This window comes from Electrona antarctica (genome assembly GCF_951216825.1).
Source record: "Electrona antarctica genome assembly, chromosome: 11".
NCBI classification, from domain to species: domain Eukaryota; kingdom Metazoa; phylum Chordata; class Actinopteri; order Myctophiformes; family Myctophidae; genus Electrona; species Electrona antarctica.
In genome coordinates, this window is record NC_136792.1 from 44,323,753 (window position 1) to 44,351,378 (window position 27,626).

A 27,626-nucleotide genomic window follows, 5' to 3' on the forward strand; every position below is an offset into this window, starting at 1 on the left:
AATCTGCCCAGGGCATTTTTCCTGTGGCATATTCGCCAGCTTTCCAGGCTACTCCAGTCCTGTGGCAGGTGGCATTGAGGAGGGCGTTGACGTAAGCTGGTTATGAGGAGATCAGACCTGGGCAGGGGGAAGATCAGTGGCCCAGTTAAGCCTGCAAAGGAAAAATACCCCCACGACGTGCCTCTCTCTGCCTCCATTCTTTACAACTTCTCTCTCTCTCTCTGTATCTTTATATCACCCCCCCTCACCGCCCCTCTCTGTCCACCTGTCTTCAGTTCTCCTCTCACATTGAAAAGAGAGAGGGATGGAAAGGAGTAGTCTCGCGTAGCCAGACAGCTTATTCCACAATCTCCGAATGCTATATAGAGTCTGGAACTACAACCTCCCGAAATCCGAGTAAGGAGGCTGGCATTTCCGTTCATGAAAATATCTTTTAGAATATCTTTTAAAATATCTTTACATTTTATTTTTTTATTTCCATTTCTGCTAAGCATGCAGCAAGCTATATACTTTTGTATATTTGTATTCTTAGGATAAATTTGCACGACTGTAAAGACTAAACGGAAGTCGGGAGGAGGCTTCACTTCCGCTTCATCGCTTTGCTCACGATCAGAGCTTCCGTTGCTCCAGATTGTATGACGGAAGCATTTGAAAATTGCGAGGGGAGGCAACAGTCCGGCAACGTGAGACTATAGGAAAGTGGAGGCAGTTAGTCGTCGTGAGTGACGATTGGTCGGACGTATACAGCTCGCTGCCGCCGGGGCCTATACCTGTGAGGAGTTGGACACGGTGGTGTTTGAGTGTGTGACGGTGGCTGACAAGGGCTGCCGCTGCCTGGAGCACTGCTGCTATCATCATCTTGTAGATCTGCTATTTTTGAAAAATCGTGAAAACGTTTTTAACTCAAATCTTTGCTTCTGGGGGGGTCCCTGGAACAACATAATTGAGATTGGGGTTCGCGGGCCAATTACATATAATTCTGGTGCAGGTCCTTGACATGAAATACTTTGAGAACCACCTCATGATTTAAAAGACATTTGTAGAATCAGTTCTCGGTTCTGGGTTAGAAGAGTGTGTTAGTTTGTCTGTTCATGCGAGTTTGTGTATAGGGGTTGGTTAGGTGGGGGTTGGGGGTGGGGGGGGGGGGTAGTGTGTTATGCAACATAGATATTATGTGGCTTGCGTCGTTTTTATGTTTAGACCTGAGGCCGATTCTACAAAATGTCTTCTAAATCATGTAAAAATCTGAAAAAGCTATGTTTCTATGTCAGTTGTTCCCAAACATTTTCATGTCAAGGACCCCCAAAAATATATACGTAATTGGCCGCCGACCCCCATCTGAAAATATGTTGTTCCTAAAAAGAAAGAAACGTTCGCTCTGAAAGAATACATTATTCAAAGATTTGCGCCACATTTTCACATTTTTTCAAAAATAGCAGATCTGCAAGCTCGTATGAGCTTTGCTTATTATAACACCATAAGGGGTTCCCGTCCTGAATAGGTTAAAGAAAAAACACTTCACCACTTTTCAACCTGTCTTCATATATATATAATTGGTCCTCATGTGTATGTGCACGTGTCTGCCTGCATGTGTGCCTCATGTGTGAGTGTGTTGTGCTCGTGATGCGCATGTCTGTCCGCTCCTGTGTGTTTGTGATGAATAGGTGTGCGTCCATGCGCATGTCTGTTTGGGTGCAAGTGTTTCTGTGTCATGTGAATGAGTGTTTGTAGTTGTAGTGTGTGTGTGTGTGTGTGTGTGTGTGTGTGTGTGTGTGTGTGTGTGTGTGTGTGTGTGTGTGTGTGTGTGTGTGTGTGTGTGTGTGTGTGTGTGTGTGTGTGTGTGTGTGTGTGTGTGTGTGTGTGTGTGTGTGTGTGTGTGTGTGTGCGCGTGCTTGAATACCAGTGTTGACTGATTGATTGAATACATCTATTGTGGCAGTTCACCCTGCCACTAACGGCACATAACACTCCACTACAATACACCATGACACAATAGCCAGGTAGCTTGTTAGTTTGGTGGGTGCGCACAATAAACTCGCCCCACCGACTTCAAATTCGACCCACGCGTTCCACACCCCCACAGGGAGTGCAGTGCCCGGTGTCGAGTCAGTCGGACCCACGGTTGTCCAGAACCACCACAAAAGGCCCCTGCCCGGGCTCTGGACAGGGCCCCTGCCCGGGCTCTGGACAGGGCCCCTGCCCGGGCTCCATATATGGAGCTGCATGCAGGTCCTGGGGACATGTTTCCATTGTGGTCCAACAGTAGCCTATATGTATTCAATTCATCAATGTGTGTACCATGTTCATTTAAAACGTTCACTGCTTGCTTACGTGAGCACACAGTCCACTTGGATGTGGCTGTGTGTGTTCGTGCGTGTGCGTGTGCATGTGCGTGCACGTGCGTGCGTGTGCGTGTGTTTATATGCTCTCCCCCTTTCTGCCTTTCTGAGCGCCATGAAGCTGGTATATAGGGCCACCACGGCCAGATGGGTGTTTTCCAGGGTCAGCAGAAAGCTGCAGTGAAAACAAGCGGGGCCCCCCTCAGATAGGCCCTCCGTTTCTCTATCTCTGAGCCCCCTCCCCTCGGACAGGCCCCGGAATCTCTGAGCTATTATAAAGCCCAGCATTCGGACAGCTTAAATCCATGTAGGATTTAAAGCTTTAGAAGCTTTATTCAAAAAGCAACATTGCAACAAAGTGGCACAAGCAACCATTTGTTTTCTTTTTCTTTTAAACTCTATTACTATATGTAAGAACTTGACCCGTTTTGAAACTATACTCTTACATTTGCGCTTTATGCATTTACGACTGATCCATACTTCCTTGCAGTAGAGTTGACTGTGTACGCCCGCAGTGCTCTGAAATGCAGATGAGCTCTGCTTTCGGGCCTCTGGGACAACCCCGGTATGCAAATGAATACATTTAAAATGAATGAATTTTTCCTCTTCAGGCTGCAGCAGCGAAGATTGTTATGTTTTTAGTGCTCACTTACTGTACATAGATGCAGAAAGTGTTGCTCCAATTCACCATTGTTGCATCGTTTCCCTAATGCAACAGTCGACTGAAAATTAATTTAATAGAGACTTTTGAAAATGACCAAGCAGAACAGCTATTTGTACTGTATGCTTTTAATGCACAGTAGAATCACAAATTAACTCTGAGGCTGTACAAAAGTGTAAACAAATGGACCTGTAATTTGGTTATAATTATTTGTAAACACTGTTGGCGCTGCAAATGGAAAAAAAAGAAAACTATTAGGATTTTACTGTGTATATTTAATTGATTCATCCTTACAAAGTCGCTATCGGTCTATATTAGCTCAGCCAAGAATGCCAACACGAGCACATCGCCGGCACTACATGCAAATAATAGAAATGACTTGAATGACTATGAAACATGCCTGAATTCAGCTTATATATATATATATATATATGAGATCAACATTTCTGGAAAAACCATTAGGCCATGTCTTACCAGTAAGATAAATGCATTGACTATAGAGCGTCGCAGTCCCGCCCCCTCGAGAGACCACCCGGTAAAGAATTCCCCGTTCATTTTCCTCATAGACTTTTTAAAAAAAGTATTTATTTAAAGACGTTTACGCCGCGGACAAAGCCAACTGGAGTTGTGACACATCATGACAATAAACACAATCTTTTGGGCCAAACAAAGAATTAGAAAGAAGAAGAAAACGGCAGGTTACAACACTTTGTTGTTTTTATTCTTTGTAATTATTTGTTTGGTCCAAAATATTGTGTTTGTTGTCATGATTTGTCACGACTCGAGTTGGCTTCGTACGACGCTTATAAGGTCTTTAACCCATTTTGGGCGGGAACCCCTTTTGGTGTTAGCATTATGTTATGCTTTAGCTATTGAAAAATAGCAGATCTACAAGCTCATAGCGCGCCACCGAGTGGCGCGCTACGAGCTTGTAGGTCTGCTATTTTTGAAAAATCGAAGAACGACTGACATAGAAAAATAGCTTTTTCAGAAAACTGTCAGGATGTAGAAGACATTTTTAGAATCTGATCTGAAAATGGGTTAAATAAATACTTTTTGAAATGTCTATGGGGGAAAATGCATTGTGAATTATTTCCCGAGCCTGGCGTCGTCATGAAAGGGGGCGGGACTGCGACGCTCTATATAGTCTTGGACCTACAGCATACCTGATCACTTCTCTGATGTCTATTTCTCCCACACACACACACAGCAGTTCTGAACAGGCGTAGCCAGAGTATATTTAGACACAAACCCTGCATATTTAATTTCTGTCTCTCTGTTCTCTGTTGCTATAGCAACATTCATACTAAGCTTGACTTTGTTTGTCTTTTGTAGTTGTGTGTAGGAGGTATATGCGTAAGTTGTAGGCTTTTTTTTGTTTTGTTTTGTTTACCCATATGGCTTTTCTCCCCCTTAAACCACTCAAGTGCCTCAAGTGTAAATTCTGTATAGCGCATGCAGGTCTCTCAACCATTTCATCAATGAAATTGGATACGTCCTAGTAGTATTCATAATGTTCCTATTTCAGCAGCTGAGCATGAATTACAGGAAAAAAATGAATTGGAACAGTATAATTGGCTTTACCGTACGTTCAGATTAACTTTAATCTCAATGTACGGTAAAGCCAGTTATACCAAATCAATTCGTTGTTACAAGCACAGCCGTGACATTGTCAAGCCATTAAGAAGAGTGACTGAGGTGAAACGTAATATGTTCCTCCTCGATCCAGACAGGTACACATTCGACACAACCAGTAACAGCTGTGTCTATTGTTATGCAATTGAATTGGAGACTCCATTGTGCGATGCCCATGTATTACTATGGTATTACTCATGTAATCCCCTTTTCGTCATACAGGATATAAGGCATTGATAGTAGCCTGGAACTCACCTTATGCTTTTTATGGCATAAGCAGCTCCCGGCAGGATCCGCCGGGAGAAACTATGCGCAGCTGCTGGACATGAGACTAATTAATTAGAGCGACAGAGAGAGAGAGGAGTGTGTGTGTATATGTGTGCGTGTGTGTCAATTTAACAAAGGTGCAGACGATCAGAAATCAGCAGAGAGTGAGAGATGTTTGCGCTACTCTATGCCGAATTGAAGTGGACTCGGACCCAGAATTTTTTTTTCTCCCTGGAAATAAAAACGTCTGGGTTTCCGAGGCTACATTGATAGTTACTCTCCAGTAAATGCTTGTGTGACCTGTCGTTATTGCCAGTTTCAACTTGCAATCCTCAGTACCGCCGCCAGGCATACGCACAGTACGCACTGCGCGTAGGGCAACACGCCGAGGCGGGGCAACAAAATGCGCCAAGCCGATCCTCATCCTCATAATTTTCACTGTGGCTCCGCCGGCTTAATATCGAGCGCCCGTGCGTTTCGTCCTCGTGGAGTTGCGTGCGTGCCCATGTGGATCTGCCCAGAGCTGAAGCACTGAAGCAGCCCCTATTCCCCGCCCGGTCTAGCAGTGAGTTTAAGTGTTATTTAGCACCAACATTATTACAAATCAAAGTTATCAAACGGCAATCTTCATGAGGAAACGCGATGCTCTCGAGGGAGGGGGGCTGCACGAACATATTGTGCGTAGAGCGTCCCTGGCAATCCTGTTCCTGACTATTGACCGATTCCGTAACGGGTCTCATGGTCGCAGCCTACGTATTTCCTGTAGGCGGAGACGATACATCTGCGACACATCTACGACACATTGTGAATGGAAAAGTGACTGATGTTAGTCTGCCTCAAACGTTACTCTTTTACCTGCTTTTTACTAACACTAACATTACAAAGATGCCCAGAACATCGGGATGAACCTGTGTAGTTTATGGCTGCTCCAACAGTAGTGGCAACATAAAAAGAAAAACGGAATGTCAAAATGCAAAAACCTCTTATGTCCATATTCTAACTGTCGTGGTTTTGCTTGAGCACCCGAGAAAATTACGAGTATAGGAGCTTGCTCTGTCCCTTAATGGTTTGGTCCAGCGTCACCCGCTATCTATTTTGCCGACACCGGTATTTGCACCTAGAGGTGTGGTCATGGGCGTGTTGGCACGCTTTCCCCTAAATTGCTATTTTGGTCACACACATTTGGGAAAGCGATAGTGGAGTTTCAAAGCACCCGTAAGCCTATATGCCAGCAGCCAAATTACTTTGGTAGAGTGGCGCGCGCCTGGCTGCAATGGAGATGTCCGCGGAGTAGGCTGCTTCATCTCTCCTTATTCTCCTATTCTATTGCATCTCTTTGTAATTGTCCTATAATCAGCAGAAGTGAGTGCTTGTTGCCACTTCCTTGTGTCCATTGTGTTTATATAATTGTATAGTCAAAGAAGTTATTTGTGCCAAGCATTGTGTGGCGTGCGTGATTCCATTTGCCCGTTCAGTTTCATAACCCCATAGCGCAGCAAATGGGGTTTAATCCGATTTACCGAACTTTCCTTTTCGCTTGATACTGATCCGTAGAGATGGCCTACACGCATGATCTATTAACCAAATGAAAGCCCTAATTTCGTAGTCTACATAGAACTTTGACATTTTTAAAATGAGCCAGATCTGAGTGAGTTGTGACTCAATGAAAAGACGAGCGTTCTTGGCTCTGTGTGGGGTGGGATAGGGTAACACAGGACCTCATCTCTGTGTGGGGTGGGATAGGGTAACACAGGACCTCATCTCTGTGTGGGGTGGGATAGGGTAACACAGGACCTCATCTCTGTGTGGGGTGGGATAGGGTAACACAGGACCTCATCTCTGTGTGGGGTGGGATAGGGTAACACAGGACCTCATCTCTGTGTGGGGTGGGATAGGGTAACACAGGACCTCATCTCTCTGTGTGGGGAGGGATAGGGTAACACAGGACCTCATCTCTGTGTGGGGTGGGATAGGGTAACACAGGACCTCATCTCTCTGTGTGGGGAGGGATAGGGTAACACAGGACCTCATCTCTCTGTGTGGGGAGGGATAGGGTAACACAGGACCTCATCTCTGTGTGGGGTGGGATAGGGTAACACAGGACCTCATCTCTCTGTGTGGGGTGGGATAGGGTAACACAGGACCTCATCTCTCTGTGTGGGGAGGGATAGGGTAACACAGGACCTCATCTCTGTGTGGGGTGGGATAGGGTAACACAGGACCTCATCTCTCTGTGTGGGGAGGGATAGGGTAACACAGGACCTCATCTCTCTGTGTGGGGAGGGATAGGGTAACACAGGACCTCATCTCTGTGTGGGCTGGGATAGGGTAACACAGGACCTCATCTCTGTGTGGGGTGGGATAGGGTAACACAGGACCTCATCTCTGTGTGTGGGGTGGGATAGGGTAACACAGGACCTCATCTCTGTGTGGGGTGGGATAGGGTAACACAGGACCTCATCTCTGTGTGGGGTGGGATAGGGTAACACAGGACCTCATCTCTGTGTGGGGTGGGATAGGGTAACACAGGACCTCATCTCTCTGTGTGGGGTGGGATAGGGTAACACAGGACCTCATCTCTGTGTGGGGTGGGATAGGGTAACACAGGACCTCATCTCTGTGTGGGGTGGATAGGGTAACACAGGACCTCATCTCTCTGTGTGGGGTGGGATAGGGTAACACAGGACCTCATCTCTGTGTGGGGTGGGATAGGGTAACACAGGACCTCATCTCTGTGTGGGGTGGATAGGGTAACACAGGACCTCATCTCTCTGTGTGGGGTGGGATAGGGTAACACAGGACCTCATCTCGCTGCTAATAGCAGAGGGTGAGGTGCTGTACTAAACGGGGCTAAACGCTATATATTTAAAAAATCACACCCGTGTGAACTGAGTGGTGTAAGGTCTTATATAGCCTGATCAGCTGTGGTCTGACGTAATGTCTGACGTAATGAAACGTCAGACATTGCTCATGCTCATTTTTTGGTACGAACAGACAGACAGACAGACAGACACGTAAACTAACAAAGCCAGTCGTAGGAGTGGTTTACACCACTCAAAAATCTGCGTTATTTTGACCATAGGGCAGCTATAGCTGAGTGCTTAGTGCAGTGCCGGGGACCCCCAGGGGTCCTTGAAGGAGTTCCAGTGGGTCCTCAACTAAATGATAGTTTGGAACCAAATGGACCCTTTTGGGTCCTAACGAGTCCATTTGGTTCCATTTGTACACTCTCAGAGTTAAATTAACGTTGATTTTACAATGCAAATGGGGGGTCTCAGAGACAGAAATGCCATCAAATGGGGTTCCGTAGCCTAATGCAGGTCAAACTGGGGGGGTCCTTGAAATTAAACTGGTTGAGAATCACTGCTAGAGACGTCAACATCTTCTCTTATGCCTCCGTAAGAGAAGATGGCATATCTCTTCAAATGGGGGTCCGCGGGATAATAGGTGTCAATTTGGGGGTCCTTGACATGACAAAGTGTGGGAACCACTGCTGTAGAATGAATGGCATAACTGGTAGTGATAGGATGGGTAAATGCAGAGGAAAATATTCACGTTGAAAAATAAAAAAGAGGGCCTGGGGGACTATCCTATCCTATCTATCAATGACTCATAATAAGGCAAAATTATTCTTACAACAAAGACAGATTTCTGTTGTTTACTATTTTGTCAGAGGCAGATGCCTGGACTCTTACACCCCACCCCAAAAAAAAGCACTCTTTGCAGTTGCTATGGAGACCATAACCCTTTCTGTTCAGAGGGAAAGGGGAGACATGATACACCCTATTACTGTTGTGCAAGTCTAGCTCTCTCTCTCTCTCTCTCTCTCTCTCTCTCTCTCTCTCTCTCTCTCTCTCGTATTATAGTACAACCAGGACTTGAAGTCGTAGCATGACTATAGCATCTATATATTTTTGAGGGTCGCTACAAACTTCGTCTTAAACAAACATTAAATTCCCATTGACAATGAATGGAGAATTTTACATCATAGTGTCTGAGCAAATAGGCATAGTGTCTATTTTACGTCATGATGATGTACCATGATAAGAGTAAGAGCGCCCCTCACTTCACACGGGTGTGATTGTTTCTAATATTAATGAGATCTGTGGGTCTTCTTGTGATCGCGTGTGTGCGCGCGTGCCTGCATGCATGCACGCCACACGCTGGTGAGAATGTGATGGGTATATCTGTTCCTGGTAATAGCACTGCACACATCAGTAAGTAGTGATGCTCCGCTGATGGCAGGCTTTGGGCTCCAGCGCTACAAGCAGTAACCCGTGATGAGTAGTGGGGTGTTTTGCAGTGGTGGGAGATGAGGTGGTCGGTGGCTCATGGAGTTCAGCGACCCGCAAGACCATTACTTTGAATGAAAAGGAAAGGTAGCTACAGTGTATGATAAGGCAGGGGTTCTCAACCCGTGGGTCGCGACCCCTCGGGGGGGTCGCCAAATTATTTTAGGGGGTCCCCAAATTATTTAAAAAAAGAAAAAAAAAGATTTTTTTTTTTTTTTCACGATTTTTCAAAAATAGCAGACCTACAAGCTCGTAGCGCGCCACTCGGTGGCGCGCTATGAGCTTGTAGATCTGCTATTTTTCAATAGCTAAATTATAACAATGCTTAAAACACCAAAAGGGGTTCCCGCCCAAAATGGTTTAAGGTTATTGTAGCAGTCAATTTATATTGGGGGTCGGGAGGGGGCGGGGCGGGGGTCCCGAGACATTGCCAAAGCATTTCCGGGGGTCCCCGGCCAAAAACGTTGAGAACCCCTGTGATAAGGTACCCTGGGCTGGGTGCCGGATCAAAACTTCAAACAATGGGAAAATGATTACAAAAAACACCAGTATTATGCTCCTGTTGTGGAGATAATTTGGTAACATTTTGGGCCTCAGACCTTACTGAAAGTTAGCTAATCATAAATCTGTAATGGACAACTTTGTTGTTTTCTTTCAACCGAGGTTCATGTTTTAGGTTGATCACGGGATCTACTGAAAGTGAAAGGAGGTGACGAACGGACATATTGAGTCGACGACACACAGTATGGGGCGACTGTGGCTCAAGAGGTAGAGCAGGTCGTCCAATGATCCATGGGTCGGCGGTTCGAATCCCGGCTCCTCCTGTCTACATGTCGAAGTGTCCTTGGGCAAGACACTGAACCCCAAATTGCTCCCGATGTGCTGGTTGGTACCTTGCATGGCTTCCGCCGCAATCGGTGTATGAATGTGTGTGTGAATGGGTGAATGTAATGCACAATCTATGTAAAGCGTACAGTAGATCCCATGATCTTTTGTGGCCATATGTAATTTCCTGGGGTCTATTAGGACTATAGTAAATAACAATAAAGAAATTGCCACTTGTTGGAATGCCCAGGCCAAGATGGATTCTATTAAGATGAGTGGAAAATGGATGTTGCTCATCCTTGGTGGACATTTCCAGAGATGTGAGATATTTCTATCTGCCCCTTTATCTCAACTTTGTGATATCATCCAAAAATAGCTGATCTACAAGCTCTCAATTATCTCAAAGCATGTGATGCTTGTAGATCTTCCATTGTTAGAGAATTTGAAGTGCTCAAACTAGCAATATGTTCGGCAGCATCTTTCACAAAACCCTAATGGTCTCGGATATTTCATAAAGGCAAAGGTTTAAAGCCCCAATCTGTGATTTATTCCACTGGTTGGCAGTATTTAGACAGCTGGAACAAACAGTGCTGGTGTGGGGGCCGGGACTTTATTTAGCATTTAATAATAATAATGAATTGCATTTTTATAGCGATTTTCCAAGTGCTCAAAGCGCTTTACAATGGTTAATTCATTCATACATTGGGAGGTGAAGCGGCGAACAGTCGACGCCAGCGTCCTCACTTCCCACATTCACACACCAACGGTGGCGAGCTCACACCGACCGACTCATTGGAGGCATTTATTCCATGGATAGTGTGTGTGTGTATGAGTAAACAGGGATGTGAATGCTATTGCTATTTGAGCCTGCAGGGTATCTTTCTCTGGTGTGTGTGTGTGTGTGTGTGTGTGTGTGTGTGTGTGTGTGTGTGTGTGTGTGTGTGTGTGTGTGTGTGAGTGTGAGTGTGAGTGTGAGAGTGTGTGAGTGAGTGAGGGGTGTGCATGTGTCTACGCATCTGTGTGCACGTGTAATCCCAGACAGCCTCCTGGCCCAGACAATGATTACAGGGTGAATAGCGAAGCACTCTGCTTCCTTCCTTCTCCGAGCTTAGTGCACACGTGTATTATACTCACTGATATCTCACACCAGCCTGTTTGGATGGCACTTCTTGCATTGTTAACTAGGTACTTAAAGGTTGTACTGTAAGATAGCCGTAGTCTGAAAACCCACCTCTTCAGACTCCCATCTTAGCCCGTAGCACTTGCCCTGGCTAGCCTCGACGACCTTACAGGCGTAGGCAAAGGATCAACTTATGTACTTTTGATTGCATTTTATGTAAACATAGCACTCTATAGTGTATACTCATAGGTTCATTGTACAGATACAGTATTCTACTGTTAGACGGATGTTAGGCTCTTAGCTTGCTTATGATTCTTGATTACTATTTCTATGTATTTGATGTATGTGTTGTTCTTGCTTACTGTAAATCGTTCTGGATTCAGAGCGTCTGTGAATGCTTTTTTTTTAGGTCTCTATTCCGATCATTGCAATGATTGATGCATCATTGAGTGTGTTTGTTCAGTAACAGGCGTCGCCCTGTATCTCCAGCTCTTTATTAAACATCATTTACATTATCAGGTCACAACACCAATTTTATCGAATTCAGCTTCAATTCTGACATAAAGGAGTACAGTATGTGAAGTATGCTCTGAACATATGGCTACATTAATTCTGAATTTATGAATTCGTCTTAACATTCCTCTGATTTTATCTGCCATAAATGAACAAATCATGAATGACGATTTGGTGTTTGTAACTGTATAATAAAGCTACGTTTATCCATCTCACCAGTGGTTCTTAAAGTGGGGTCCCAGGAAAAGTAGTTAATATAGAATAACAATCATTTCATCCATTTTAAATGTAGTATTTATCTATTTTTGAAATATTTGGAAAAACATGTTTTTTGTGGTCAGTTGAGCAGAAACACTGTCAGTTGGAAAGAAGATGTCAACACTAAACTGTACCTTTATAATCTGTGTTATAATCTGGCACAGTTACACAGTAACACTACAGAGTGGTAGGCTTAATAAATCCCATTTTGGCGAACTGAAAGAGCTCTAGCACTGTGCACTAAACACTGACTCAAACACCAACTTTATACACTTGATGCAGATCTAATATGTAGTAGGGCTTGTAGGCCATCACAATCACAATGGCTGCATTCCCAATTGATGGTCATGGAGGACAGACAGACAGACGGCCGTTGGCTGCATGTGACGTAATGGGCCTGGCAGGCACACTGTCACCCAGATCACTTACACTTACACTACACAGCTCTTTGTTGTCTGTGGGGAGAAGGCTTCTTCCCAAGCTTGACTTGGGCGCTTGCTTGGGTGCGCGCATGTGTGCATGCGTGCATGTGTGCATGCATGAGTGTGTGCGTGCGTGCGTGCGAATGATGAAAAAAAACTAAAACGTGGGGGGCTCCAAGGGTGTGCATGATTGTATGCCAATTTTGTGTGTGCATTTGTACCTAGCTGTCCTGCTTTCTTAATGTCCAGAGACATTTACATAAATTAGGACATTTTGCCGTTCCTTGCTTTAGAATAGGCTGTTGGGTTTAGGGTTCGTTATAGAGTTACAATTATAATTAAAAGTTAGGGTTAGGTTAGGTGGCTAGTGGCATCTCTGTATATTTATTATTTTATTTTACCGACAGTACGGGTGGGCGGCCGTGGGCTCCAAATGACTCTGGGCCCCCCAACGCAATTGCGTTGTCTGTGTGTCACGGTAGTGATGCCCCTGGAAAGAAGTGTTGGAAAAATCTGAAGGATACCAATGACATGGAGAAGCAGAAGGAGGAGAGGAGTGGCGAATAATCGCAAATACGCTTCATTAGATAATTATTATGCAATTAATAATGGCATCTGGCTAGAATGGAACTAGGGTTGTAAACAGTTAGCCTCTCCTTTTTGAGTGGTGCAACCACTCCAAGGAACAGCAATGTCCGTGTTAACCTATGTGACTCGTGTTAACCTATGTGTGTGACTATGAGTAGCAGTAGGGGCAAAAGTGGCGCTGTTGTGCCAGAAACAGAGAGAGAGAGATAGTGCTGCACTGTTGCCTGCTAATATGAGAGAGAGAAAGAGAGGGGGGGGGGGGGGCAGGGGGAGAGGGGAGTTGCACCACTCAGTTCACACAGGTGTGATTTTTCATTTTCAGCTGAGGTGCACTCGTGTTTTGAACAGCTAACCGGTCCTCTGAGCATCAGTGATGTGTGTCTATAGGGTATTAAAAGCATGTAAGCTTGACAGTTTTTCTGTCAAAGTGCTCTAGTACTTAAAGTATTATTAAAGTTGAGTAATAGTTTGACCATGGCTGTACTCAAGTACTGGGGTTGAGTACTACTTAGTCCAGCGCTGGTCTTAGCTCAGGCTGCTATTAGCCCGGTCAGCGTGAGGTGACCGGGCTATCCAATCCTGTTAAGTCTGCTATGATGATGTCACATTGTTTACAGCACCTTGGGGGTGGAGCCAAGGAAGTCGTTGTCTACTTCACATACAGGCTATATATTATGCAGGCTATATTGTACATGAATCATTGCTAATTAATATTTAAAGAAGGAATAGTAAAAATCTATCTTGTTGTTTGGAAGGCTGAATGTTTTGAACTTCATTATTTGTTTTGTAAATTCCGAAAGTAAAGTACACTGAATTAATCTTGCTCCTCACCCCCTCACCCCCCTCTCTCTCTCTCTCTCTCCCCCACGCTCTCTCTCTGTCTCCAGCACTGCCAGTAACTCGAACAGGAGCACGCCCGCTTGCTCGCCCGTCCTGCGCAAGCGCTCGCCCACGCCCACGCCCCTGAACCAGGAGGGCGCAGAGAACATGGTGGAGAAGGGTTCTTCGGACCACTCCTCAAATGACAAGTCCCCCTCCACCCCCGAGCAGGTCGTCCACAGAAACTACTCGCTGCATTCGGCGCGCAGCACCGGGGGAAAGAACTCCAAGGTGAGCAGGGGGAGGGGGCGTGGGGCCGCAGGCTGCTCCAACCCGTTGAACTGTGATATATTATTATTATTGTTGATTTACAGCGTTGTTACGTTCTTTATGTCGTTGCTGTCGGGCAGAAACCTCCTACAGGTATCTCTCCATGTTCTAACTTTTTGTGGGTTTTTTTTTTTTGTGTAAATTGATGCCCTACTTGATCATACTACACAGCATCACACAAAAGAATAGTAGCAAATCCGCAAGCGCAAAATGCGTCGCAAATTTGCTACACAGCAGTTTTGGACATAATGAAGGTTTCCATCCGACAGAGACGAGATACAGTGTCATTGGTGCACCAGAGCTTAATGAAAACAAAGTTTATTTTTGCAATAATTGTAAAAAGGCAACAGTTATTGTTGCCTTCTGAGCAGAAGCAGCATTTCCAACATTATTGGTTGTGTTTTCTGGCCTCGTAATCAAAGTTCCTGTACTGGTTAGGAATGAGATTAACCACATGAACCCTGAGCGCCCCTATTCTTTGGCAAAGATAACAGAACTACAAGATCTACAAGTATTTTAAGTTTGGACTAGTCTGACTACCAGATCGGCTTTTACAAAGTAGTTCATTTCAGTTCAATAGGCAGCAGCCTTATAGCCGTTATAGATCAAAGGAGTAAGGTTATATTTATTAAATCGATTTCAATTGTCACCAGTTTTAATCGATTTTAATCGATTTACTATAAATCGTTACATGCCTACTACTGGCTATCCATTACAGAGAAGTATAAGCATGCAGTAACAAATAAAGACAAGTTATGTGATCCAGATTTTCTTTTTAATATATAAATTTACACTCTACACTCTACTCTAACAATATTTCTAAAATTAATATCCATTCAGCTACATCATTGTAGGGGCCTTATTCCCTTTTTATGTTGTAGTACAAGGGCTGTGAAGAGAAATGATCACCTCCGCCAACACAGTCTCACTCCCGATTCATCAAACTGCAGAGACGAGTTAACCCATTGAGACCTGGAACGCATCCATGTCACGTTAGCGTTTAACCACATTAACCATTAACCCATTTTGGGGCGGGAACCCGTTTTGGTGTTTTAAACATTGTTATAATTTAGCTATTGAAAAATAGCAGATCTACAAGCTCATAGCGCGCCACCGAGTGGCGCGCTATGAACTTGTAGGTCTGCTATTTTTGAAAAATCGTCAAAATGTGCCTCAAATCTTTCCGAAAATTGTCATGATTTAGAAAACTTTTTTTTTTTAATTTCGACGTCAGGCCTGAATGGGTTAAGGGCCTTGCAAACGAGGAGCGATAAAACGCGCCTATAGTTCATTTTCAATGAGACCTGCGTTTTTGCTCGGAGAAGTCGCGGTGCGACACCGCAAGCGTATTTATGTGAGCGCGGTCCCGTGAATTTGTTGCACGCGTGCTCGTTACGTGCACACGCCCGCGACTCACCAGACCTGGATTCTGTTTAGCTTTCTTTTACGCTTGCGTTGTTGCGCCCCTCTTGAGCAGACCTGGAGGAGACCTGTCGTTGATCCAGGCAACAACGCCTGCGTTCCTCGCTTCACGTTTGCAAGGCCCTTTACTAATAGTAACGTAACACAGACTCGTTGAACCTCTCTTCATTCATTGTCAAGGAAAAGAGAGAATTTCAGTGAGCCAAAGTCCAGCCTCAGAATGAAGCTTCAATCACACATAAAACTGGCCCCAGGTTATCGTTTGATGTACAGTATAGTGATATGATCATCTCAACTCGGTAGTTACAAAACACATCCTCAACCTGAAGCCCAAACCACACCAAAGGGTCGAAACGGGACGAGACGGTTTTAGCGTTCGTCCCAGCGGAGTGATATGTCCTGTCGCACGTTGACCCACGTCGACCCAAGTGATTCAACTGGTTCAATTCAATGGCCCCAAACCACACCAATGGGTCGCCATGCTAGTTGCATTGACGCTTTGGTGTGGTTTGGGCTCAGGGCTCCATCTTGCGCCACCCTTATCCCTTATCAAAAAACTTATTTGCCATTTTTAACTATTTTAAAAATCATTTTAAAATAGTTCAACTAGCCGATCTACATCTACACGTTGTGAGCTTATAGATCAGCTATTTGAATTATTTTAAAAGGTGTTTCAACCCATTTTGGGCGGAAACCCCTTTTGGTGTTAGCATTATGTTATGCTTTAGCTATTGAAAAATAGCAGATCTACAAGCTCATAGCGCGCCACTCGGTGGCGCGCTATGAGCTTGTAGATCTGCTATTTTTGAAAAATCGAAGAACGACTGACATAGAAACATAGATTTTTCAGAAAACTGTCAGGATGTAGAAGACATTTTTAGAATCTGATCTCAGGTCAAAATGGGTTAAAATAGTAAAACATGGTAAATACGTTTAGGGATAAGGGTTAAGGGGTGGCGCAAGATACAGCCCTCAGACTCATCACTAATGCTAAAAGAAGGTTCTTGTCAAACTCACATCTATACTTCTATATCGTTGCTATCGGACATCGAAACCTCTTATATCCAATATTCTAACTTTTTTTTCATAAATTGCCTGATCATACTACAGCGTAGCAGATTGACCAACACTTTTGAGCTTGTCAATCTGCCTCTTTTGCTACTTTGGTAGTTTTGGACATACAGTATGAGGTTTCCAAACGGCAGAGGCGATTGCAAATAACAGAGATTTTGTTTATGCCTGTAAATACTGGAAACGGCAGTTTCAATGCTACAGTAGGCCTAAATGCATTGAGTGTTTTTATGTGTGGTGTGAGAACCAGATCATCTCACGGGACATGATCACACTGTACTCATAGAATAACACAATGCTTGTTGTTGATGTACAGTAAGAATCTAACATGCTGTTTTCTACTTGTGTTACAGTAAGTCGTAGTGAATTGATAAGACAACGATGAAATGTCATGGTGTTAACGGCTCTGTGCTTTTGTCCCCCTTCCCCCCCATAACCACACCATCATCCCACTGTACTGCATGTCATTACGGGCTCAGAATATAAACATTGTCAGTTGTAGATCGGATATTTTCACTATTTTGTTTTACAGTTTTAGATCGAAATCTATTGAAGTATTTTGGCATTTCTGAAAGAAAAAAAAAGTTTTTAAAGTTTTGCCTATTGACACATAGGGATGCTATTGGAAGTGGTTAATTAGTTGTATGTAGTTGAATGTAGATTGACAGGTTCTTGCCCCTTCCCCTTACCAATTTGATTATTATCTCATTCGCCACCTTAACCCAGTTTGACCCGAGATCAGATTCTAAAAATGTCTTCTACATCCTGACAGTTTTCTGAAAAAGCTATGTTTCTATGTCAGTGGTTCTTCGATTTAAAAAAAATAGCAGACCTACAAGCTCGTAGCGCGCCACTCGGTGGCGCACTATGAGCTTGTAGATCTGCTATTTTTCAATAGATAAAGCATAACATAATGCTAACACCAAAGGGGGTTCCCGCCCAAAAAGGGGTTAAACGTCTTTTGACACGTTCTGATCCTTTCGCCATCGTTGCCGAGATCGTCTTTTGAGGCTTTTTTGTATATATTGATTATACTGAGCTCTTGTTGAGAAACAATGAATGTATGTAGGCTACAGTATAGTGATATGATAGGACCATCTCAGCATTCTTACCACCGTAGCCATATCTGTTTCACGCAGCAGGCGTATACATCAGTATATACAGTATACTGTATGTATACTACTGTATACATCAGTATACAGTCTTCACTGTGTGCTCATTATATCATTACTCCCCACAGTAATGTTGCCCTTCCTCTTGTCACTGCAATTATTTGAAAATGTGACTGATATATATGAATAATATGTTGAGTTGACCAAGGGCACGCCATACACCAGAGCACCGTGTCTTATTTCTATTCTGTTAGAGCTCGTGTGGCTGCGGTCTGACTCATCACTTTTTCAGCCTATCACAGTGTTTATTTAACCGTTGATAGTGTACAAATTAACCTATAATAGGAGCCCCTTCCCTATGTGGAGTTGCACCTCCCTCTTACACAGCCCCCCCCCCCCCCCCCCCCCCCCCCCGTATCAGTCATCTTGTGGTGTTAAAGATGCACAACTGAGGATGCAGGTTTAAATAGTTAAAAGTCCCATGTTTTGCATTAATGCCACAAAGCTATCAGGTGTGTTTGCCCAGAGTCACGGCACTCCCCCTTCCATTAATCATGTTTACCTTTGCTCATGCTTGTTGGAGTGAGTCGCTTTTTGTCATAATTGTTCTGTTTCTCTTTCTCCTCATGCCTCTTTGTTTTTCTACCAAACAGAGTGCCTGTCCGGCGCTCTGGTTTGCTGCTGCTGCTGTGTGCCATATGATAGTGTCTGTGATCTGATACTGACTGTTTCCAACCTTTCTTTTTGGGCTCCTTCAGCGGCTGTTGATTCTGGCAGTCGGTGCTCTTTTAATTTAGTTTTAGTTTTGTTGTTCCTTTTTCTATATCTGATTTTTCTTTGTTCTTCTCCCGATTGCATGCTCAGTCTCACAAGCGACTTTCCAAAGTAAGCATCACTTCTTTTCTGTTTCTTCTTACAACAACCTCTGCCCTGCCCCTGCATCCTTCCCATGAATCTATAGCTTGTCTCTTGAGTGACTCTGTGGCAATGCCCCCCTTGCATCCCAATCCCATGCATCCATCCATCCACCCATCCATCCACCCATCCATGCCGGTTCCCTGCCCATCGTCATTACATCACCCCTGGAAGATGGTTCTCATTTTCTAAAGACCTATTCATACTCCAGTTTTAGGTGATAAGGTGACCACCGAAAACTACAACATGACATCACTGAGCCGCGGTGGTATGAGTGACTCACCGCAGCGCTCACCCAAACAAACACCATCTCTCTTGTTTTTACTATTAAACCACCGTTTCGGTGGTCACCTTATCACCTAAAGTGGAGTATGAATAGACCTTGTCAACCCTTCCCTCTTGCACACACCTGTCTCCCCTGACCTTTATGTTCCTCTATCTCCCCACCTCCCTCTCTCTCATTCCCCTCTCCCCCCTCCCACCTCCCCCCCCCCTCTCTCTCTCTCTCTCCTCTCTTCTTCTTCAGAGGAATCTGCAAAGAAGCACATTCCTAATGATGCTCTAGTTGTACTGGTAATGATTCTCTAGTGCACTATAGCGATTGAGGGCTCTGAATTCCCTTGTGACTTACTTCCATTCCCTTCGCTCGCTCGCTTGCTCACTCTCTGCTTTGGCCTGCATTCTCCCTGCCCTCCATTTGCACTCCATGACCCCCCCCCCCCCACCACACACACACACCCATTGTTAAAAGTCTGTTAATTGCATTCTTATGCCTGTGATGTCTAAGTGCCGCCTGGCTGAAACCAAATGATTATTCTATCGGCGCCTCTGCACTCTACTTCACAGTGAAATCCTCCGTGTTAAGAGAACTTCATTTAAAAGTTTAACTCTCAGAACCCAAAGTGGAACTCTGCGGGCAGCCATTTAACAGAGTCAAATTAATAGTGAGGGTTTTTACGGTGACGAGACGCGCGCTAGCTTGCTCGAACCCGCAGAGAACCCAGAATACAAGCCCTTCCATAACCACACTGCAGACTCCTGTCACATGCAAAGTTCCAAAGCCCGTATACTGTTGCATAGCAAGCAGTTTTCTATTTTTGTCGACACTGAGATTTTTCTGTTCTTTTCCCCCCCTGTTTTTATATGCGCAGTAAATCCATGACTGGTACAGTGTGTACCGTTACATTCCACATATACAGTACCTATAGACATAATCGCCTAAGTTATTGGAGACAATCCCAATTATCTTTGCACAATTGTCATAATCGTTGAAAATAATATTCATATATTTTTCAACCATTTCAAAAAGAGTGGAATTAGCCTACAAGCTCACAGCGCATCGCAATGCGACATGTTGTGAGCTTGTAGATCAGCTATTTCCATTGTACTGTAATTATTTAAAAGATTGAAAGCATAAGATAATAAATATTATTCAGTCGTTTCTTCGTATCGGTCATTTGTTTACGAAGCCTAAAAGCCAATCGACGCACAATTTAATTGTTTACTATTATCTGTGTGACAATTAATCGGCAAGTAAAATGTCTTTATCGTGACAGACAGCCCTACACTGTCAACAGGAAATTTGATGCACTGTTAGTTTTGGTTTGCTGGGACAAGAGAGGCTCAAACAAAGAGATTGATACTGAAAGGCAAAGCCACAGGATGCTCAGCCTCTCTTCAGACCCTTTCATGCTTCTGAGGCATGGCCCATTTCACTCACTCACACACACACACACACACACACACACACACACGCGCGCGCACTAATTAATTATTACGTCACCCCCTCCGTTCTGTGCCAGCGTGCTGGGCCCTACCCCCCACCCCAATCCTCACGTGAGCCTCTGTGGTCACTCGGCAGCGCTCTCCTCTCGTGATTATGGTTGTTATGTTTGAGGTCGGGACGACCGGGCAGCGCGAGTGTCATCGCTCCCTGTCCTAAAATGGAATGTAAAATGAGAAAGAACACATGGTAGGGAGAGAAGGGGCACCCTGTTTCTTTTGTAGAAAAAAAGCCTGAACTAACAGGTCTCCCCGCCCGGGGCTGACCGACTGACCAGCCGATGCGCTGACAACGGCTCACCCATCAAGGGGTGAGAGAAATACAACAGACACAGACTGCTCCTCTGTAGGTACAGTTCAAACTAGTCACGGACAAGCAAACTCTTTTGGAAATCAGGCTATTTTATATTCAATATACTGTATATATTTACCACTTTTTCTACCAGTTCCCTTGTCCTGTAGTCCCTTGTTGCTGCTGACCCGGCCCCTCCCTACTGGTTGGTTCATTAGGGAGAGTGTAGGCAAACACGTGTCACCTCTAATACACATGACGCCCACTGCCAGTCCACTTCTTTTCACCTGACAGTGAGGGTTCCCTTCTTTTCACCTGACAGTGAGAGGGTTCCCTTTCTTTTCACCTGACAGTGAGGGGGTTCCCTTCTTTTCACCTGACAGTGAGGGGGTTCCCCTTCTTTTCACCTGACAGTGAGGGGGTTTCCCTTCTTTTCACCTGACAGTGAGGGGGTTCCCTTCTTTTCACCTGACAGTGAGGGAACCCTTCTTTTCACCTGACAGTGAGGGGGTTCCCTTCTTTTCACCTGACAGTGAGGGGGTTCCCTTCTTTTCACCTGACAGTGAGGGGGTTTCCCTTCTTTTCACCTGACAGTAATGGGGTTCCCCTTATTTTCACCTGACAGTGAGGGGTTTACCTTCCCAGGCCATTTCTCCTCCCAACTAACCTGACCAACATGTGGGGGACGCTAGTTCAGCGACAGAGAATGACAAAATGAATTACTGTCTGGCATGTTGTCTGTTTTTTCTTTTTCTTTCTCATTCCCCCCCTCTCTCTATCTCTCTCTCTCTCTCTCTCTCTCTCTCTCTCTCTCTCTCTCTCTCTCTCTCTCTCTCTCTCTCTCTCTCTCTCTCTCTCTCTCTCTCAATTCAATTTAAATTTAAATTTAAATTCAAAGAAGCTTTATTGGCAGGAGAAAACATTGTTTACATTGCCAAAGCAAATGTGGAACAAAAATAATCAAACAAAACAACGTATGCAATAGAGAAATGTGTATAACGAGCTGTATTATTACATTGTATTATTACAGTAAACTATATCTTACAAAAACGAGTTGTGCATTTGCTGTCAGAATAGGTTATACTGTACATCAGAGGAAAAGTTAACTTGGGATAAACGTTTGAAAGAAATGGCAGCAATATTTCTATGTTTTGCATTCACTTCACTGTAAAACCTTTGGGACAAATAGAAGCAATTAAATCTCTCGTACTCTCTCTCTCTCTCTCTCTCTCTTCATATAGCTCACTTTCGTTAACTCTTAATTTTTTCTTTTAATTTTCCTTCTTTCAGTATGACAGACTAAACCTCCTTAAAGTAAGCATTTCATTTTGTTTCCATCTGACCCCAACGTTGACCTGCCCTGATAATCCCTGGACCGCTCCCTCCTCTTCCCATTAGCTGTGTTTAGTACACTACGCTAGTTCCCATTCTCACATTGTCTCCTCCTCTTCTTTCCTTTCTCTGTGTTGACATGAAAGAAATAGGGTTTAATGTTTAGTTTAGTACACTATGCTAGTCTCCATTCTCACATTGTCTCCTCCTCTCCTTTCCTTTCTCTGTGTTGACATGAAAGAAATAGGGTTTCATTGAAATTCCTTAGTTTTATTAATACTGTATATATTTTAACCAGAAGGTCAAGATTAGTTTGAAGCCTAACCTGACTGTCTATGCCTAATAAAACCCTGTCTTAACGGCACTCAGTTTCCCGTAGTCCAGTAGTCTTGCGTGGCCACACTTTTGCCTCCTGCAATTTTCAAATGCTATCGTCATACGTCATGGAGAACGTCATGAAGTCATGGAGAACGGAAGCTCTGATCACGACCAGGCGATAAAGTGGAAGTGAAGCCGCCCCCCCCCCCCCCGTTTCGTCTTTACAGTCGTGCAAATATATCCTAATATAAATAGAAATAATCTAAGCATATTGTATATAGCTTAAATGTAAAGATATTCTAAAATATATTTTCATCAACAGAAATGCCATGCTTCCTTGGTCGGATTTCAGGGGGTGTCAGACTCTATATAATAGTGTTCAGAGATTGTGGAATAGTTGTCTGGCTACGCGAGACACACACATCTGTGTGTTGTTGTCATGTAGTACTGCCACACCTTCCAGTGAGGAGCCCCCATCGGGAGGATGTAGAGCCTTCGTACTACTCCTCCCACCCCAAAACTACCTGCTGACAGGTGCCGCCCCAGCCCCCAACAGGAATACGTTTCGAGCCTATTCCGGCTCTTCATCAGGCAATGAAGTATACTGTACAGTAGGCATGTAAAGGTAACATATTTCCGCGGTATAAACAGCCACGATATTGATACCGTGAGATTTCCGAGCACACGGTATTACATTTCTTAGGCCCTATACTACCAAAACAAGAAAATCCCCCCAAAATATTATACCGTGAAATACCGCGGCATACAGTATTTTGTTTGATACCGTACCATACGGTTAAATCTCATACCGTTACATGCCTAGTATACAGTACATCATTGTACTTCATATGTACCGGTATACTGTATGTAGGTGCTTGTGTGTGTACTTCATTGTCTGATGAAGAGCCGGTAGGCTCCAAAATGTCAAGTCCAATGATGTAACGGGAAGCTAATAATATTTTATGTGAAAATACCAGAGGTAGTTGACCATTTTCTTAAAGAATAAGCAGTTTGACTTATTCTTCCAAATTATTATCATGTTGCTATGGAATGGAACGTATTGTAGTACTAATTTAGAGTAATTGTAGCATACCACATATTCTACTCTCTAGTTTCTTTATCCAAAACCATACAAGTATTATTGACTTGTTTAAGAACAAAATATTTGTAATGGTGTTAAAAAAAGGTACTTGGAAATTGCATTTATTTTTTTAACTCGGATATGCTTGTACTATCCTATATTACAATTGAAAACATGTGCCCAAAAGCACGCACAGGAACAAAAGGCACCAGCTACTACGTCACTGACACGCTGCAACACGCTGCAACACACACTGCAACAACACACTAACACGTCACACACTTACCCTCCGCGTCGTTGGTTCCCTATCTCCTCATGTCGCGCCGCACGGCCACACTCGACACCAGCCGCGTAACAATTGTCATCGCACTGCCACTACAGCCGGCTCCCGTCCACACTCGCAAACAATATCAATATCAATAATAAACACAAACACGCCACAAGCACCGACACCCCCGCCTAATTTGTTGCCACGTCTATGAAAACAAGCACCGAAAAAATGCCATTCAACACGCTACTTACACACACTACCACTCGCTTACAATACGCGGACCTGGCAACACTACATTCTCTCTCCCATTTGCTCAGAGCCCACCACGTGACCCACACAGGGAGGGAGACGATTGCGTGATGCTTCTATGTACAGGATTCTATAGGTCACCACTTTTGGTGTGACACACATACGGCTTCTGTTTACTAATATGCGTTGTCAACACGTGCTGAGTTGACAAACATTGACCGACTTCGGAGAAGACTGATAGTTTCTCCTTTACTACTTAGGCTGTGGAAGTATTCACACTAGGCAACTTTTGCAATTATTGGCATTGCCAATTTGGGGAGAAAAGGAGGACGAGGAGGTGATCAAGCTCCACAACACCACATTGGTAGGTAGCCTCAAGGCTGCATTTATTTGCCTTCTTTTTCCTCTCGAGGCTGCATGGGATGATGTGAACCCCTCCAGCAGGCTAGGGAGCACCGCTCCGGTTAGCGGAAAATGACCGCGGGGTGCGGGTTGCCAGGTTTTTTTATAAGTAAAGTATTTACATTCAATTAAAAAAACATATATATATAATACATTTTAATTTACGTCATATTTAGCGGCATTTCGACCACATTTCTCTGTTCTTTGTCAATGGCAAATATTGAGACGTGTGGGGACTAAAGCTGTATATAGGAGGGCCCTCAAACACATTATTTCATAACTTTTCATCGTGCTCCTAAAAAAAAATGTGGCATTGCCAATTTGGGGAGAAAAGGAGGACGAGGAGGTGATCAAGCTCCACAACACCACATTGGGAGGTAGCCTCAAGGCTGCATTTATTTGCCTTCTTTTTCCTCTCGAGGCTGCATGGGATGATGTGAACCCCTCCAGCAGGCTAGGGAGCACCGCTCCGGTTAGCGGAAAATGACCGCGGGGTGCGGGTTGCCAGGTTTTTTTATAAGTAAAGTATTTACATTCAATTAAAAAAACATATATATATAATACATTTTAATTTACGTCATATTTAGCGGCATTTCGACCTAATTTCTCTGTTCTTTGTCAATGGCAAATATTGAGACGTGTGGGGACTAAAGCTGTATATAGGAGGGCCCTCAAACACATTATTTCATAACTTTTCATCGTGCTCCTACAAAAAAAAGGGTGCTACTAGCCGCAATTAAATACACAGTTAAAATAATAAGAAATTTGCGCCAACGACTGCGTCGACACCTGGCGTGGAACAAACGGGACGAACCGAGGCGCATATATGGATAACAACACTACACGCGCGCTGCAACACAAAACAGCTGCATACAACGCGTGTCACTGTGCACTTCTGTATCTGTGGACTTCTGTATCGCAACGCGGGCCAACGCAACTCTGGGATGAGCGGGCCGAAGGCCCGCGAAATTCTAGTATTATACGTATGAACTGCAAGTACTAAAAATACTTTTAAGCAGAGGCCAGAGCCTCTATTTGTATTGAAGATTTAGTTTAGAGCAAAAAAATTAAAGTGTTTCATTTTGTTTCATACAACTGAACTCCCACTATCATTCTTCCTGTCATATTTTAGTTTGTACCTGTTCCTACCTCTGAATGATCCCTTTCCCGCTGTATTACGATGTACTACATCATGTTCTGCTTATTAGATGAGTTTCGTGGGAAGTTAATTTACATGACTAATTTAAACGTTGTCTTATGATAGCGCCACACACCGACAATAGGCAAACTACAAGTTTGCAACGTGTTCTGGATACAGTGCGTTGTGAGCTTGTAGTTCTGCTATTTTTGACGTGCAACACCATCATACAACAGAGCAGAAATTGCGCTTTAACCAGTTTTGTCTCATTGCAAATCCGAACTAAGAAATAGCCTTAGTAGATCAGGGGTGCTCAAAAGGTAGATTGCGATCTACCAGTAGATCACAGTAGATCACATGACATGCCCCTAAATAATATTTAATTTAAAACTATTTTTGGGGCCTGTCAGCTCTATGCAATACTTTGTTTTCAGTGTTGCTGCGAACAAATGTCGGTAGAATTAAATACAAAAAACCCTACCTATTCCATTTCTCTCCCTCTATTTCCCATTCCAAGTGCATTTGTCATAGTAATTTCAGCAATGGTATTATCATTTTTTCTCTGCTCTGAAGTCAAAAAAGTGTGGGCATCCCTGGAGTAGAGTGAATGAATCCATCACTTCTGCCATGAAAGAGAAGGATGTATTAGAGTGAGGAGAACATCTAAACCTCTAGACATCTAAGACAAAGACTGATTCATGTTAAGAAGATGTTTACCAAATCCCCCACCCCCCCCATCCCCTCGTGTATGCAATACTGTCATATTGTCATACTATCTATGTATATATCATCATGTAACATAAATGCTGCCATCTGCTGTTGAAAAGATGCACCAGCGGAATATCCTATTTTGAAGCGTACATGCACATTCAGAGTAAAAAGTCAAATAAATCTGGTACAGTCGTAGACGGGATACATCACTACATGTCCTGTAGTGAGTTCAACAACGCGGGGGCTCGCAACTCACTTTAGGATGCTCCCAAAAAAACTCTACTTTGTCTGTCTTAACAGTCACCAATGACGGAGGATGTGCGTTCCATATCTTACTCTATAGTGAGTTCGTCCAAAGTTACAGTATAGTCAAGTGCGTAGCAGAGTTGGGCTTAAATGAGTCGATTCAAGCAGCGGAAATCACTCAGAAGTCATCAGAGATTCTTTTGCCAAATTTGTTTCATATCATATCCAATTGATCAAGAAAATGTGTTATAACTCCGTCATTGTCGTATGAAATGTGAATGTACAGTGTACAGTTGGAGGCCATCGATATTGTCCTTTTCTTTTTGCTGAGGTTTGCGTGATCTGCGCAATAATTATAATTTAGCTATTGAAAAATAGCAGATCTACAAGCTCATAGCGCGCCACCGAGTGGCGCGCTACGAGCTTGTAGGTCTGCTATTTTTGAAAAATCGTGAAAATATTTATTTCAGAAAACTGGAGGATTTAGAAGGATTTTTTAAAATTTTGAGGTCAGGCCTAAATGGGTCAAATGATAAGGGACAATATCGGTGGCACCCAACTGTACGTTGCTGCCCAGTAGTGCCCGCCCCCCAACCCTGCTACCCACTAGTTATGGTAGCTGTTCACTTGGAGAATGACCAAGATATAAGGAGGAGAGTCCTATAGTAACAGCTGTCCTCCAGTGTAAACAGCTCACTGTCACCGTAGTGTAGTTGGGTTATGAATGGTGTTGGAGGACAGTCAATTAGACTGGACCTTCACACCTGCTATAAATAAACCTTTCTGTACAGATCAGGTGTCACATGTTCTGTGTGCACACATGCGTGCGTGCGTGTGTGCGCGAATGCATGTGTGTGTGTGTGCACTGTTTGGGCCTTCAAGCATATTACAGTGCTGTTATGATGTCACTGACTCAAATGCATTCTCTCTCTCTCTCTCTCTCTCTCCCTCTCTCTCTCTCCACAGAAGAGCCAAAGCTGGTACAATGTAAGTCATACACTATTTATGTAACGCTTACTAATGATGTGCATATTGCTATGTATTTGTGCGCTTGTGTGTGTGTGTGTGTGTGTGTGTGTGTGTGTGTGTGTGTGTGTGTGTGTGTGTGTGTGAGTGTCATTGAGGTGTCTCCACTGTCTTAGACCAGTGGTTCTCAACCTTTTCGGGCCGTGAACCTCCAAAATAATCCTATTTGAACTGGAGATCCCCCAAAAT

At 44.0% G+C, this 27,626-nt stretch overlaps 1 protein-coding gene across 2 annotated transcripts in view; it reads left to right on the forward strand.

Annotated features, from left to right (window-relative positions):
- The window catches only part of gramd1bb (GRAM domain containing 1Bb), a 248,021-nt gene that overhangs the window by 178,325 nt on the left and 42,070 nt on the right, over positions 1-27,626 (forward strand). Inside the window, exons 5-8 of one of the 2 annotated variants that reach the window (XM_079514347.1) lie at positions 13,808-14,030; positions 18,539-18,559; positions 21,954-21,977; positions 27,378-27,398. In XM_079514347.1, the coding sequence (XP_079370473.1) occupies positions 13,808-14,030; positions 18,539-18,559; positions 21,954-21,977; positions 27,378-27,398 (289 nt within the window). The remainder of the gene's footprint in view (positions 1-13,807; positions 14,031-18,538; positions 18,560-21,953; positions 21,978-27,377; positions 27,399-27,626) is intronic. The other variant, XM_079514348.1, reaches the window with a different exon arrangement.